This window comes from Gouania willdenowi, chromosome 15, assembly GCF_900634775.1.
Source record: "Gouania willdenowi chromosome 15, fGouWil2.1, whole genome shotgun sequence".
Classification (NCBI taxonomy): domain Eukaryota; kingdom Metazoa; phylum Chordata; class Actinopteri; order Blenniiformes; family Gobiesocidae; genus Gouania; species Gouania willdenowi.
The window spans coordinates 34578170-34595745 of NC_041058.1; the positions used below are offsets into that span (position 1 = coordinate 34578170).

The 17576-nt window shown below is 40.9% G+C and overlaps 1 protein-coding gene across 1 annotated transcript; it reads left to right on the forward strand.

Annotated features, from left to right (window-relative positions):
* Positions 1-599: 599 nt before the first annotated feature.
* LOC114476544 (uncharacterized) lies at positions 600-5745 on the forward strand. The gene is made up of 4 exons (XM_028468149.1): positions 600-1662; positions 1967-2122; positions 2924-3031; positions 4070-5745. Exons 1-4 carry the CDS (start codon positions 1555-1557, stop codon positions 4349-4351), a joined length of 654 nt encoding a protein of 217 aa, XP_028323950.1. The 5' UTR covers positions 600-1554; the 3' UTR covers positions 4352-5745.
* Positions 5746-17576: the final 11831 nt, after the last annotated feature.

A 17576-nucleotide genomic window follows, 5' to 3' on the forward strand; every position in this document is an offset into this window, starting at 1 on the left:
GCTGGCGCGGGGGCCTTGGGGTTGGGGTCAGTGGCGGGATACGCTGGGTGCTCGGCTGCTCGGGGCTTCCTCGGATGTGTGTGGGGGGCGGTGGCTGCCTCTCAGCCTGGGATCTTGGGGGCGTCTGGGGGGTTGCTCAGCCGTGGGGGGGTGGCCTGGGGCTCCCTGGCCCCCACTCTTTGTATGGGATTCAATCTTTTTTTTTTTTTTTTTTTTTTAAAAAAAAAAAAAAAAAAGTTGATAATGATAGTGAGTTGATAATTTGGCACGTTCAAAATCACCCCAGAATTAGCTCAGGGTAAGCCGAGCTTTAAAAAACGATTAAATCTTCAATATGTTAAACTACATAACATTTGCTCTGGATTTCCAGTCACTTTATTGCCCTTAACTGTGACTTATTCAACAATAATAGCAAGTAATGCTGCTGGAAGTTGATGAACTCTCTGATCCATATCCACTGCAGGAGTACTTTGTTCAGGGAAAGAGAATGATAACTCTGAAAAGATATGTGCATGTTTAAGGTGAATTGTTTATATAACAAGACATGTTTATGTTTTTATTATACAGAGCCCTAATGATTTTTTCCCCCCCACAGAAAACATGGCGCACTCAGCACCAGTTCGACTGCTTGTCATCTTAAGCGAAGAAAACAGCATGAGGGTTACACTTGACAATGGCGTTCCTGAGAGTGTTGAAGAACTTGTTCAAGTTGTGAAAAATATGTGTCAAGTTGGGGACTACATCCGGCTGCAGTACAAAGACGTGGACTTTGGAAACACATTTGTTAATGTGACATCTACTGATGTTATTACAGACCTTACAGTGCTAAAAGTCATTGAGCTTGATCCAGACTCTACAGTTGTGTTATATCCAGTGGATGTTCCTGTTTCACCATCACCATCGGCTAGTACATCTGTGGCCCTATTCTCACCACGTTCAGAAAGTGAGGAGTCTTTCTCAGGTTCTTGTAATTCTGACGATACAATAATCCTTAACCACTCTCCATCACAATTAAGAACACAACAGTGGCCCAAATTTTTCTGCATCCCTCGCTTCTCCTATGACATAGAAATGCAGCTCCTTAAGGGGAATGCAGAGTTTGTAAAGAGCCAATCTACACTGACACCTAGCACTAAAATGCTCTCAAACATCCTGGAAATCCTTGCAGATTAAATCTACAAATTCAAAGCTTTTCCTAAGGATTCAGACTTTGCGGATGTGGCCAGGGCTCTGATATTCAAGCACCCATGTCTCAAACAAGCTGGGTCTTCTGATGAACTCTTTGGGTGGAAACAAAGGCTCAAGGTTAAAATGGCCAACTATAGGTCAGCTCTCAAGGCACATGGATCATCTCCCGAAGTCAGTGTGAACTCTCTGAAATCTAAGGCCTCAATGTCTCAAGACCACCCATCTAAAAACATAAAAAAGCCCAGGAGAGCAGAAGTAAACCATTTTCCATCATTGCCAACTGGCGAGACTCCTGAAAGCATGGAACTAGAGCGTCTTTCCATTTTGGAGGAAATGAAAAAGCGGCACAACAGACAATAGATTAAAATGAAGATGGCAAGAACCTTTGGGTACCACAGGCAAGAAATTGTCAACAGTGAGCCAAGCACAAAAGAAGTCAAGGAAAGGTGGCCAGCACTTTTTCAACAAGAGGAGGTATGTTGTCAATCTTAGACTATGTATTATGGGCTCGACACATGGGGGGTGACGTAGCTCCTCCATCATTTTTTATTGAACTTGCGCGATAAGGCGAAAATCGCGTGGCGATTTCTAGCATCCCGTGTTTGGTTTCACCTGGGTGGCAACAAGTTTCGCCTGACGCTGACGTTTGTCGCTCCCCGTGTGTGAAGCCCATTACAAAGTAAACGATGCTTGCAAAGTACATCTACATTGCCTGTAACATACAAATCAAAAGTAATCTGTCTTGGTGTTTTTAAGCTTTGATTTTTGTGTTTTTTAGAGCAGTGCAGAGTTTTTAAGGATCACTACACGTCCATTGGAGACTACATTTGTTGCACAGTTGGATGAACACGCTGCCAAACTCATGGAAGTTGTAAGGAGAAAAGGAGGAGCTATTGGAGACAATGCTGCAGGGATTCTACATGATCATGATGAGGTAACCAGAGTAAAGAAGCATGCTCACAAGTTTTTTTTTTTTAATTAATTGAAATTAACTTGCTTTATGAAACGCTGATTGGATCTAAGCTTATATAGATCTAAGCTTATATGTGCTGACAGAGAAGACTTTGAACTTTCTGACAGTTTTTGTTTCATGTGGATGGGCCACATGAAAAATAAATCTGCATTTTGATGGTTACCATAGTTACCACAATAGAATTCTTACCTGCCCTCCACCTCAGGTTTAAACCAAGGCCTGTAAAATGAAAAAAAAGATAGACGACATGGTTTCATTGGTTTCGATGTTGCCACCGAAGCCCTCATTTTCCCTTACTCCTGCTGCCACATGGTTCATTGTCGTAACAGTAATTTTTTCAAAAACATCTATTGAAATGGATAATCAATGAAACAATGTACTACACCATTACAGCACATGAAAATTTATGCTATTAACCCAAAACGAGTACATAGAATCCTTATAAGGCTGAGAAAATAATTTTTCAAAGTCGGAAATTTTGCCATTTGCCTACATGGAAATGGGCAGGGTTATCTCTTATGCTGCGGCCAAAACACAGACGGCGCTCAAATGGCACCTGCTGCAGCAGCCGGAGCTGATATATTGTCAAACTATTTTTTATAGTCATTGGTTTAAACTATTGGCTGATTAGAATGTTGTCACATGAACACAATCTTTTTCAATATCAAAGAGGCATAACTTAAATTAAAGTAGTAAAAAATGAGCAAATATTCAGAACATAACGTAAACATTTCAGTAGTCATAGTTTTATTTTTTTCACAGGCTTCATCAAACGGTTCACTGAACGCATCTACACGAAGGCAGTGTCTTCTGAAGTTACTGATGGTTTTCCTGGGAGACCCTGTGGATGCAATCATCAAAGAACATCAGGTATAACAGGCTAAACAATGTAAATAAAACTTGTCTTTGTTTAACATCGAAAGCTCCACATCAATTGGCAGTTTGTAATTAAGAGTTTTTGAACTTTTCTGTAGCCGTAATTAAACGTTAGGTAGTGTTTGAAAATCATAAACTCAAGGCTCCAAAAATGTCTTCAGAATAGATTAAAAAAAACATCATACAATTTTAATTAAATTACTCTTGGCATTGACTTCTAATTTTTTTTTACTAAAAAAAATCTTGCATACTTTCTCAAGTGTAAAGCACATTGGGGATAAATGGATACTTTAAAATGAGGGATGCACAATAGAAATTTGAATGGATACTATGGGGTAAAATGGCTGTCAAAGACGTACATGTGAAATAAAAATTCATACGCAACTTTCTAAAAGTTGAGCATAAATTCACAAAATATGATGCATAAACTTATCTTTACTTGAAAACACAAAAAAAGCTGTTTTTATCATGATACAAATCACAGATTGTGTGGACTTTTTTTCTTTTTCAATAAAACAGTTTTGCTGTGTTCCGGTTATGTTCATATTATGGAGTTTAGACTTCTCCCCTGCAAGGCTCTAACAAAACTGAATCAAGAATGTAACAATGTGTGCTCTTCCCAGCCTTGTGCATGAAAAACAATGGATTTTTTTCTTAAACTCAAATTAAACTTCATTAAAAAAACATGAAAGGCTGTTGTTAATCTAATGTTGCTGTTTTAAAGGTTCAAAGTACCCTAAAGAAGATGAAAAGTACTGTATAAATGACTGAAATGTTCTGAAAACTCAAATGATACGATTAATTACCCTATGCACTCGTAATATTTCTGTAAGTTAAATAAAACAGAACTGATCGAAGCAGATACGCACAGTATTTAAAGCGGTTGGTGCCCTCACAGTTGTTGAAGGTCACTCATCCATAGTCTCTAAGTCGCATAAAAAGGAGCAGTGTGTTTGGATGCAGTTCATGATTGACCATAAAATCATTGTATTAAGTGTGAGTTATATTTTGTGTTAATTTGCTGTTTTGCAGGACCTGCAAGATTCGAATGTGGAAGTAGAGACCATGGCAGTCATCCTAACGCCCACAGATGTGAAAATCATTCTGGAAGGCGAAGAGGTTATGGCTGATCTGCATTCGGTGGTCGACGGATTTGTCATGCTGTTTGGGCTCATTTATGCCCTCAACATGCAGTACCCAAAGTCGTGTGGACGTACATTTGAGTTTGTTCAGAAGGTTCTTATGGGACTGGATGACAAGAAAATGAGCACTAAAGTTCACAAGCTGTGTGTCTTGTGTGTCGGATTAGGCTGATAACACCTAATGCTAATTGCTAATGGTCTAATCCGATTCAATGATTCATGCTAAACTAAAGCCACAAATGGGGTCTCCAGACTCAGAGAACGGCTGGATGAACAGGGGAAAGGTAAAACTCAATTGTTTAACTCGAGGGGAGGTGAGAAATGAGAGATGAGATGAGATGAGATGAGATGAGTTTATTTGTCATTGCACATGTTACAGAGCAACGAAATCACATTTCAGTTTCATCCCGTCCAAGAAAACATGAAAAGACAATCATAAACATGGGAGCACAGGAGCGGGAGAACTGTGGTTCGCCACCAGGGCGGCGCCCCTTATTCAGATGAGAAATGGGATCACAAACGATGGGGAGGAAGAAGAGATAAAAAAAGACAAAAACCAAACTAGGCCCTTGTAGAGAGGGGCAGAGTTTGGGATCATGAAAAAAAACTCTTCAGCAACATTGCGACAGAAACCCACAAACACAACATTCAATTCAATACAACAGCACGTTAGCACAGGGGATGGGTCTTTAGGATGGGTAGTTCGCAGGTCAGCCACAGTGTGGCGCTGCCCTTATGGCGCGCCTCCTACTGACCAACCGCTGGGAGGGAGGAGGGTTGGAGCCAGAAGAGACAGTGACAATATAGGATATGTAGTGATGTAGGGGGAGTGAAAGTGTTCGTTGAGATAAGCCTGTTTACTCAGACTCTGCTGCTGAATCTCACATAGAGATGACCTCGAGAGTTCGTTGGCAGAGCCGGGACCAGGTGTACATAGAAAAGTGAGGGAAAGGTCAGAGCGTCTTATCAACATTCCGTCCTTGGAGAGTTTGGAGAGAAGAAAACAGACCACAGGCTGCTCATTCAGGGGGGGGCCGAATGAGAATAGAGAAGGTGTTTTGAGACGGGCTAGCCATAACATGGCTGCCAGCCCTACTGTTCCTGGTCAGTTCGATAAGTAATCCAATAGTGTGGCCATATCCTGTGAGACAAACTATCCTCCTCTTAAAGTTCCACGGTGGAATCCATCTGAGAGAGTTCAGAGAGTTTGGCTCCTTTCTTCGTTAACTGCGGCTTCCAATAGTGCTGCCAACGTAATCCAATTTTTTGCGATAATTCAGGAAAATGCCAGATCCAATCAGCATAAGACCCGATATCATACATTCCAATCTGGTGATGGATGTCTTCCACATCCTCAGGACTTGTGAACTCTCCCATTTCCCGTCCTTCTAATAGAGAAATTTGACCAAAAGCGAAGAAAGACCAGATAATCAATTCCATGATTAGATTCAGGATTGGGATGCTGATAGAGGCAATTAGTGGTGTGTCCCTTTAAACATTGTTCAAACTCCAAATCCATAAATATTTTTTATTTATTTTTGCATTTGTAACCCTACAAAATGTTATCCTGACCACTGTTTGAATAAAAAGTCAAATGATGCCAATGTGTTTTGAAATTATTTAGAAAATTAGGACAAAATAAAATAATTGATTAGTATAAAAAGATTTAATTAAACCATAAAAGTATATTAATCCAATGTAGAATTTTAAATTGGCCCAGAAATCATAATTAATGATTTTAAATTGACTCAATGAACTTTTGAACATTAACCCAACTACAAATGTTTCAATTGTATTAATGAATGTTTTATTAATTGGTTCAACAAGAAAAAGTTAATTATCTCAAATAACATTTTCTTTGTTGAGCCAATTACAATATTTACATGTGTAGGGAACAAAAGCACCTCAAGCATAAATCTTCCCCCTTTGCCAGCAGGAATGAACCAAGGAGCCTGTCTTTGTGTTATCATCGAACTGTTTACACACAACTGCCCCCGTAACTCTGAGATGCAGGACTAACCCCACTATGTGGTCTTTGAACTTCTTACCGGAGCCGCTAAGACTGAACCAGCTATGTGAAGTACTCAGTATGAACCCGTCTTTTACGACTCCCCTTCCGGCCAAACAAAAGGACCAGAGAATCCAAGGACAGTTTTCCCTTATATTACCTCCCTGCGACATTTATGATCAAAGAAGAACATCCCTCTTCTCCCCCTTTTTAAAACAGATACTGTGGGATGCTATAAGTTCAAAGAACGGTCCCAATGCCCTTTGACCCCCTGTGGTGAGATATCACAGGAAGACGCTTACCAGACCTTCACTGAGAGGTCTCCTAGTGAAGAAAGGAGAACAAAGAAATTGTATTATGTTTGAAAAGTTAGAAATGAGAACAACGAACATGTGTTTGACTGAAAAATTACAAATGAAAACATTGTTGTGGAATGATTTCTCCAGAAATTGGAATTACAAATATTGCCTGTTCAATCACACTCGTTTCATGCAAGACAATAACCAACAGATTGCTATTTTAAAGTGTTTATCATTTAAAAGTGCTTAAAATTACCAGAAAAACATCACAAAAGTTAGTTTGAGGTATTTACTGCGACCGTATAGTTAAGAGGAGGCATAACATGATTTTTGACATTTATGTTATGAGTAATTACAGGTAAAATGCATTAATTAGTTCCTAAAGTGATTCGAGGCTATTTCCTAGTCGTGTTTGGTATCAAACTCTTTCGTAATACATGATATTTCAGGATATGATGTTGAAAAGATGTTTTGAAATATGTGGAATTAATTATTAGGCATTCTTTTATGTTTAGAATCATCCCTTGTCGTCTGTCTCTGTCTCACACTCACACACACCCAAGACACACCCACAAGCTGAAAGCAGAGACATTGACCAATCACCGACATGATCACAGAAGGATCCACCCAGACGCCTCCTCCAAAAGGCATCGCCAAACGCCCTTTAAAAAAGGACGCGCGACCAGAAACTACAGTTTTTGGACGCGGGCGTTCATGCTCACACGTGTTCCCTCATGTTTCCAGTCTTTTCATTTATTTCATTTTATTTTTAGTTGAAACAGTTAGATTTTGCAAACCACAGCTGCTTGGTTCGGACGAATACAGCATCTAGTGACGTGCGTAACAGCCGAAAGGAAGCCCGGCCCGCGACCCGTTGGGGTTAGCCAAGAGCCATTCTCTAAGCCAGCTGCGAAGGCCTAACCGCCCGGATCGGCTGAAGGGGCTACACTCTGTTGAACCGAAACAGAACCAACGGTGGCACGTCCTGCTGCATTGCTCAAACAGCACCTCCAGGTCCAACCCTGACATCTTCAAGGTACAAGAATGAACTCTCATCAGCAACTTTCATCTACAATAGATCACATACATATTTCCATAACTACAAACTTACACGCATTAACAACATGCTACACACACAGTACATCTCATTCATGTTTGTTCGTCTCCCCCTTGTCCGTCCTCCTCTCTTTGTTATGAGCTCTCTTTATTTTATTCTTTGATTTTATGATTTTATTATTGAATATGTATCCTGCATTTTTATTCAATATTTGGTAGATTAGCATCCTTCTAGATTAGTGATTTCACTTTATTACGTATAATCCTCACTTTTATTAGCCTAGAAATGCATTTTATCATGATTTAATTATCCCATTTCAATTGATATTTTGACTGTGTTAATTGTTGACTTTTGAATAAAAGGTTAAACAATCTTTGATTCCTCTGATTCATTAAAGCTGTGATTATGGTGTAGATGTCTGGTAGAATTCACTTTTCCCTGGTTTCACATTGATGAGTTTAGTCTAAAAACTTAGACATATTTCTCCTGTTAAAAGGAGTGGCACCCCGCAAATTTGAAGTAATATTAATAATCATAATTAATATTCTCAGTTATATAACCCATTGATAATAACTCATCTCATCTTCCTACATAATTTCTGGCACCTCCAGATGGGACCAGCTGAAGCCATGAACACAGCGTTAATGAATAATCATTGAAATCAAAAGCCGGTCTAAAAACTGAACACTCGTGTTGCCAGATTGGGTCGAAAGCCGCTGAGCCCCGACCAATGTTGTATTCTAAGCAAAGCCGCCGCGCTAATGCTTAGAAACTGAATAAATAAGACCGCCGTGTCTCTGTGTTTAAAGCGCTAATGTTATGAAAGGCCGCCGCGCCAAAAGAAAAAGTTAAAATTAATCACTGCGCCGTCAGTGACTGTGACGTCAGAGGTAAACAGTAAGTTGCCAGAACCGGGAAAATCCCGTATAAAAGGAAAAGATACGCAGACAGTGCAAACTAGGACTTTGCTACCCCGAAGAGCTCTGAAACTCTGGTATCTGCCGACGCAAACAAAGAGTAAGTCGTCTGAATCTTCCGTTCCTTAAAACGGACAAGCTATCGTTGTATTAGCTCATGTTAGCTCATTGTGGTTGGAACACGTGTGTAAGCTCCAGAAACCGGAAGCAAGTGTGTCAAGCCACCGCTCATACACAAAGACAGGCCTTCCTGTCCCTTTTTGAGACGCGACTGCCCCTCGTGGCGAGCTCGCGAATAACAGGCTAACGAGAGCCTCAGCCTAGCAGCAGCAGCCTGCTGCTAAGCGGTTAGCATCAAGCTAACCTATCGTGCCCAGTGAGACTTTAAACACATCTAAGTTACAGCGTGTCTTTAGACACGTTTTGCTTGACAACTGTGCATCAATACAGCTGTCTTTACCGTCACTTTGTTGAAATCGTGTGGTTAAATGTGCTCGATTTGATTTTGTCATCTCTCAGAAACGCACGCACGCGCACGCACACACAAGGCCCATAACTAAACGGAAGTTAAGCCATTAAAAGGGTAACCTTATTAAAACTAAGGTAACTCATTTAAATACAAGTGACGCACTAAAATTAAGGTTTAACAAGATTTAAACCAATTTGGAAAAAATAATTAAACTAAAACAGTTTAAATAAATAAAGTAATGATTAAAGTAAAATACACATTTTACTAAATGATTAATCCAGTGTGATTAAAATTAAATCAATTTGATTAAAAACAATTAAATTGAATAGGAAGTTAATTAAATGAAAGCAACTAATTTAAGAAGGATTTATTAATTAAAATAAGTTTAATAAAAGTTAAACCAGTTTTAATTAAGGTAATTAAATTCAACACAACCGAATTTAAACACAAACCATTCTTAAAAATCAACCTAAAAGAAATTACAACTGAAATAAAAACTGATAAATTAAAACAGAATTTAATTAATTAAAATTAACATTTATTGATTACAATAAATTCAATAGGATTTGAATTTAATTTAAAAAAAAAAAAAAAAAAAAAAAATTTTTTTTTTTTTTTTTTTTTCTTTTTCTTTCTTTTTCCAATTGATTAAAAACACCTGATTAATCTAAGGAAACTGAATCAAGGTAAAGCTAATTTAAACTAAAGTTTAAATTAATTGAGGAAAACATTTATTGATTAAAATAAATTCAATAAGATTTGAATTTAATTTCAATAAAACATTTTGTTTTTAGTTGATTAAAATTACCTGTTGATTAATTCAACGAAATTGAATTAAAGTAAAGTTAATTTAAATAAAAGTCTTAAATCAGTAAGGACAAGCCTTAAATGAGTAAGAACAATTGTTTAAATTAAACAAACCACACCAAACTTTTTCAAGTTTACCACTCAGTTTTTATTTACCAAACAGTGAATTGCTAAGAACAAACAAAATAAGATAAAACAATTTACTACCATTGTAATTTTTGAACTTTATTTGAAAAATTAGTTGAAATTTTGAAATTCTTTAGATTTCTTCGTACGATTTTGACCCACAACAAATCAACATGTCTGTCTCCTCAGAAGACCATCCAGCCGAGAACTTAGAATTCCTCCTCACAGAAATTTTAGGGGACGGAAAATCCACAATTGATGCCAAAATCCGAGAATCTCCCCCTCAAGAATTAGGAGACCTTGTGGCCGATTGCGTCACTGCAGCCGTTTCAAAAAAGCTGAAAGATAAGGAGCTGGTTAAACAGCTCGGCTTTGTAATATCAGCATTCTCCGCCCAGTTAAAATACGAACAGGATCGGGTTAAAACCCTCGAGCGCGAACGAGACGCTCAACTCGAAGCCATCGAGGAACGCGAAGCCCGCTGCGCGAACCTCACGGTCCAGTATGACGAAACAGTAGTAGCTGACGGTAAAGTAGCTACTGCTAAGGTTCAACGACAATTGAACCTCACCAGGAGAGAGCTCCTAGACGCAAGACGTGAGCTCGGGCACGCTCTCTCATCATTGTCAATGTCGGAGGCCGATGGCGATCCTGACTCCGACGGTGAAGACGCAACTCGACAAGTCCTGCGCACCACCGACCCACCGGTACGTCCGCGTCGCTTAAGGAGACCCCGGGATGCCTCCGCGGACCCTCCTATTGACGGCGGACCGACGCCCGCCAGGCCCCCGAATAGCAATCGACCGTCCAACCGCGACCTGGATAAAATCGCCAGAAACATTCCGAGATTCGAACCAAAGTTCGACGAACCTCAAAATGCTAGAGCATTTTTGAGAGACATTGATTTTTATCTAAAAAGTTATCCAATGGCTAATGTTGAAGATAAAATCTACCTAATCAAAGCAACCTCGAGCAGGCTTGTCAATGATTTCATTGAACGTCAACTACCTCAGATCAGAAATGATTACACAACACTGTGCCGCCTCCTGGTGGATGAATTTTCTGACGCACTTCACCAAACAGGTTTCGACTATGCCCACACCGTTAAACAGGGGAAGAACGAATCACCCCAACAATATTACCACACCTTGCTACAGGCATACTTTGGTAATCGCAACGACCCAGGTATGGAGGAAGAACAGCAGTTCAAAAAACTGTTCCTCAGAAACCTTCACCACAGCACGAGCACCCATCTCGGCGTCGCGGCAGATCCCTCTACCATGTCCAGTAAGAAACTTCGCGATCTTGCAATCAGAGGCTTCCTCTTGTACAAACAAAATTCGACAAAATCCACTTCTCACGAAATGTTCCCGGTAAAGAATAACTCTCACTCGCTACAATTGGAAGGCACAAAAAGAACACCCGACAGTCCTCCAATGCCTCCACCGCAAGCGCCACAACCTTCTCCACCACACACCCAGCAACCGTACCATGGCATAAAGCCAAAACGATACCAAGATAACACCGATTATCGAGATTATGCGTCAAAACAAAACTTTTGGCACCAAAATTCTCGCCCTAACTCACACCACCAAGATCGCCGACCGCGACCACCGTGGTATGATTACAACCGTTCTGACCAGTGGAAAAGACACGACAACGACCGCCGAACACCTCCACTCAGAAACAAACACTCAAAACCTTGGTATCACAAAAATAATCAAAGGTCATACGACCAGCAGCCAAACAGATCAAGATCAGACGATGAATCTAATGAAATAGAAAGTTTAGAAATTAGGTTATCTAACCAAATCACTAAAGAAATGGCATCCATCAAGAAAATGTTCGAACAAATGATAGATGACAAAATCAATAGAAAGCAAAAACAATCAAAATGCAAAGATGACGATGATTCGCCTAGTGCTGTCCTGCTGGTGCAAACACATGCACCAAACCACCGTTTTGCCAATGGACATCAGTCCATTGAGGGTGAACCACCAATTCACCAATTCTTGTGCGACCTCTACGAAAGAGGAATCGCCCAAAAGTTTTATATATCAGCCACTTTTGAAGGTGTGCTTACCAATGAAGCCTTACTTGACACTGGAGCAGACATATCCCTCATGTCCGCCCAACTGTTCAATGAGCTGTGCAGCCTAGCCAAGGAGACCAACCTAAGGTTGATACTCCAAGACTGCCACATTGACATTGAACCTTATGGCGACAACGCCAACGTTATCACGAAGAAGGCTCTCGTACAAGTCACCATAGGGCACCTGACCCTGGTGCACCCGTTTTACATCTCAGACCACAACCAGGTTCCTCTTCTCATAGGTATCAATCTGCTCAACCGATTTGAGCCCCTGATCGACTTTCAAAATCGGAAAATCTGGGCACAAGTCAGGCAGCCACTGCCGCTGCAGCATGACTCACTCGACGGAGTTCAGTGCTACCAACTGAACCACTCTCGGGCTCTAAAGGAGACCCCCAGCCGGTCTCCGGCCCAAATGCGTCCGGCTACTAAAACCGTAGACCGTACTCTAACGACCAGAAGTACCTCCCTGTGCTCGTTAACCAGCAACCCCCTCGCTACCGATGGTCTTGCGTTTCAGAACCGACACATCAACGATGCTCTCGCCAAAGAAAGGGCGCTATCAGGAACACCCTGGTCCTTTGACCCCACCCAGCTCGCTGAGCCCCACCCGTTGCCAGTGAATGCTATTACGCGCTCTCGTGCGGCTGCCGAAACCGACGCTCCAACGTCCTCGCAGGTCATCGCACCGGTAAAACCCGCTTTCACCGACAATGACCCAATAACGTTAAAAGTCTCCTCTGACTTTGCCTCCACACCCAGCCATCTGTTCGCTGCCCGTCGCTCATTACAGATAGTCAAGGGCACCTCGGTCCATGTTTCTGCGGACTCCCAAACGCATGCGTTCGTTGTCCCACAGAACCAAAGGGGGGTGATATTGGCACATGCCCATGACATGCCCTACGCCAGACACAGAGGAGTCAAAGTCAAAACCAAGCTAACACCGCTACCGCTTACACCACCCACCAATACACGACCGATCTTGAGAACCACCTTCGAGCTACGTTCGCGTTTGCTCAAAAACACCTCAAAGAGAGCGCGAAAGGCCGTAAAACCTACTACGACCAAAAAGCCTCACAAGAGGAACTACAGGTGGAAGACCGCGTCTGGTATTACAGCTTTGCTCCGCCCGCCGGCAAAACCAATCATCATGCAACCAAACTGAAAAAAATAAATAAATAAATAAAATTTCTTCCTAAATGGACAGGACCCTACCTGGTCACCGATAAACTGTCTCCAGTGGTGTACCAAATAAAGATTCCGAGCACAAAAACCGAACCAAAGCTCAAATGGGTCCACCGAAACCAAATTAAGCTATACAGAACACCAAAATCAACAGACAAGCCATCAACCGCGAGCTGAATAAACCCTACGAGCCGAGAGATAGCATTCCTAATTAACCTACCAGTCGTCACGTTCAATAACATCTACCACCTCAAGGACGACATAAACTCAGACCTAGGAACTAGAATCCACTACGCTATCTGGTCCCACCGAGGACACACCCGAGGGTCAGGACTTAACCGTGCTGGTTGATCCGTAAACTTCCAATCAGCCATCCCATTGATCAGACCCCAAACATTAGCATATCTAACACCCTGCTACCGAGACCACAACTCGTCTCATTATATAGGCACAGGCCAAATTTAGTTAGAGCAAAAGAAAGCTCTTCTTTTTCTCTCATTTAGTTTAAGCTCCCTTAGGGACTTACTTTTGTGTGTTTAGATTTGATTCTTTTATACCCTGCATGCTTTGTCTTTGTCTTATTGATGTGCACCAGGAGTAACTGACCGATACCACGCTGTCTATGTGTTATGTGTACACTTTTATGTTACCCCATCCTGCTGATCCCAAATTACATGTTCGCACCAAGCATCGTTGAGGGACACATAGCAACATATAGTACACACACCTAGTCTGCCTCCTGGTCTACGGGTGCCCACTGCCAAGCGGCACCTCAGAATCGACTCCATGGTCGGCCAACTCCTACCTCCATGATCCACGGGCATCAACACCAGGCAATGCCCCAACGCCAGCCACCAAGGGCTCCAGTCTTCAACCTCCAGGGGCTCCAGTCTTCAACCGCCGGGGCTCCAGTCTTCAACCTCCGGGGCTCCAGCCTCAACCACCAGGGGCTCTAGCTTCAACATCCCAGCGTTGCCTCCAGTATTGACTTCCTGGCAATGTTGCTCATCTCAACGTCAAGGTGAGAGTGATTTCCCTACCCTACAGGGGGAAACACCTCCAATTTCCAACAAGGACGTTGGACTTTTGTCGCTCCTGAACTTTCGTCAGGTCGTGTGAGGACCTCAACACACCTTTACCTGTTTCCCGTTTTCCTCAACTTGAAGGTTTGTTCCCTCTTTTGTTCCCCAAAAGAACTATTTGATAAGAGCTTCAAAGCATTGAAACCTTATCAACAGGGGGATTATGTAGGGAACAAAAGCACCTCAAGCATAAATCTTCCCCCTTTGCCAGCAGGAATGAACCAAGGAGCCTGTCTTTGTGTTATCATCGAACTGTTTACACACAACTGCCCCCGTAACTCTGAGATGCAGGACTAACCCCACTATGTGGTCTTTGAACTTCTTACCGGAGCCGCTAAGACTGAACCAGCTATGTGAAGTACTCAGTATGAACCCGTCTTTTACGACTCCCCTTCCGGCCAAACAAAAGGACCAGAGAATCCAAGGACAGTTTTCCCTTATATTACCTCCCTGCGACATTTATGATCAAAGAAGAACATCCCTCTTCTCCCCCTTTTTAAAACAGATACTGTGGGATGCTATAAGTTCAAAGAACGGTCCCAATGCCCTTTGACCCCCTGTGGTGAGATATCACAGGAAGACGCTTACCAGACCTTCACTGAGAGGTCTCCTAGTGAAGAAAGGAGAACAAAGAAATTGTATTATGTTTGAAAAGTTAGAAATGAGAACAACGAACATGTGTTTGACTGAAAAATTACAAATGAAAACATTGTTGTGGAATGATTTCTCCAGAAATTGGAATTACAAATATTGCCTGTTCAATCACACTCGTTTCATGCAAGACAATAACCAACAGATTGCTATTTTAAAGTGTTTATCATTTAAAAGTGCTTAAAATTACCAGAAAAACATCACAAAAGTTAGTTTGAGGTATTTACTGCGACCGTATAGTTAAGAGGAGGCATAACATGATTTTTGACATTTATGTTATGAGTAATTACAGGTAAAATGCATTAATTAGTTCCTAAAGTGATTCGAGGCTATTTCCTAGTCGTGTTTGGTATCAAACTCTTTCGTAATACATGATATTTCAGGATATGATGTTGAAAAGATGTTTTGAAATATGTGGAATTAATTATTAGGCATTCTTTTATGTTTAGAATCATCCCTTGTCGTCTGTCTCTGTCTCACACTCACACACACCCAAGACACACCCACAAGCTGAAAGCAGAGACATTGACCAATCACCGACATGATCACAGAAGGATCCACCCAGACGCCTCCTCCAAAAGGCATCGCCAAACGCCCTTTAAAAAAGGACGCGCGACCAGAAACTACAGTTTTTGGACGCGGGCGTTCATGCTCACACGTGTTCCCTCATGTTTCCAGTCTTTTCATTTATTTCATTTTATTTTTAGTTGAAACAGTTAGATTTTGGAAACCACAGCTGCTTGGTTCGGACGAATACAGCATCTAGTGACGTGCGTAACAGCCGAAAGGAAGCCCGGCCCGCGACCCGTTGGGGTTAGCCAAGAGCCATTCTCTAAGCCAGCTGCGAAGGCCTAACCGCCCGGATCGGCTGAAGGGGCTACACTCTGTTGAACCGAAACAGAACCAACGGTGGCACGTCCTGCTGCATTGCTCAAACAGCACCTCCAGGTCCAACCCTGACATCTTCAAGGTACAAGAATGAACTCTCATCAGCAACTTTCATCTACAATAGATCACATACATATTTCCATAACTACAAACTTACACGCATTAACAACATGCTACACACACAGTACATCTCATTCATGTTTGTTCGTCTCCCCCTTGTCCGTCCTCCTCTCTTTGTTATGAGCTCTCTTTATTTTATTCTTTGATTTTATGATTTTATTATTGAATATGTATCCTGCATTTTTATTCAATATTTGGTAGATTAGCATCCTTCTAGATTAGTGATTTCACTTTATTACGTATAATCCTCACTTTTATTAGCCTAGAAATGCATTTTATCATGATTTAATTATCCCATTTCAATTGATATTTTGACTGTGTTAATTGTTGACTTTTGAATAAAAGGTTAAACATAATCTTTGATTCCTCTGATTCATTAAAGCTGTGATTATGGTGTAGATGTCTGGTAGAATTCACTTTTCCCTGGTTTCACATTGATGAGTTTAGTCTAAAAACTTAGACATATTTCTCCTGTTAAAAGGAGTGGCACCCCGCAAATTTGAAGTAATATTAATAATCATAATTAATATTCTCAGTTATATAACCCATTGATAATAACTCATCTCATCTTCCTACACATGTAAATGATTACTATACAAATTGTAGGTTAAGCCAATGTTTTTTCAGTGTAGTTACTTGTTATGGAAATGATGAATGTGTATTAAAGTTATACAATGAAATATATTATAATTACCTAAAACATGTAAAATTGTCACATTCAAACCTCCCATACAGATTTAAGATGAACCCATAACCAACACATATCAATTTATATTTCAACACAAACCTGATCAATAAATGTCAAGGAGATAAAACTTATTTTCAGTTAAAGAATGATTTATTACTCATTTCCCGCTGCAGTATTGGACTGATCTGAATGCTCACAATATATAGCAGGGAAGAGGAGAAGGATGCTGAATTAATTTGGCAAACAGAAACTTTTTTAAGGTAGTTTTTTTGGGGGGGGGGCATAGGCAGAGTGACAGGCAAGCAAACAGATGTTGGGGCTTAGGTAGAATTGGTTGTCCAAAGACGACGAAATGGCAAAAAAGGAAATCTCAGCAAAGGGCCTTCAATTAAGGCAAACGCACAAATTGTTCAGGCATAGGAGTCGATCTTGGAGCAGGTATCTACAGGGGAACTCTGAATTGAGCACAGGACCAGTGGGTGTGGGAAGCAGGAGGAGAGACTGAGGCCATGTATAATAGAATAGAATAGATGTTTATTGTCATTGTTGAAAAATAAATATAAAATATAGACAAATATCATGTATTGCAGAGATAAAAATCGACAACCGTTAGCATGGGCTCCGCTGTACTATACATGAGCAGCTCCTAATGTACCAGCAAAAATACACAATACTCATCACAAATAATTTATGCAGATTCGATGTCATTGTCACAATAACCACCAAGTCACACTTGATGGATCAATCCTTAAAAACTGATTCAAATTTTGTTGATGCCATGTCTGATCCATTCACAGATCACAAGCTTTAATCTGTAGTATTTCTGGTATTTGACTGCATTGCTGCTGCCAGAAAACTGAAAAATGTGTACATATACAGTATGTGTTAATAAAATAATATTTTCTTGCCAGTGTTTGACATGGAGAAAAACTGTGCAATGTGCTCCATTTCAAAGCCCCCAGGATCTGGGCTTCCCATTACTGATTGGGTGAGTGTTTCTCATTGTAG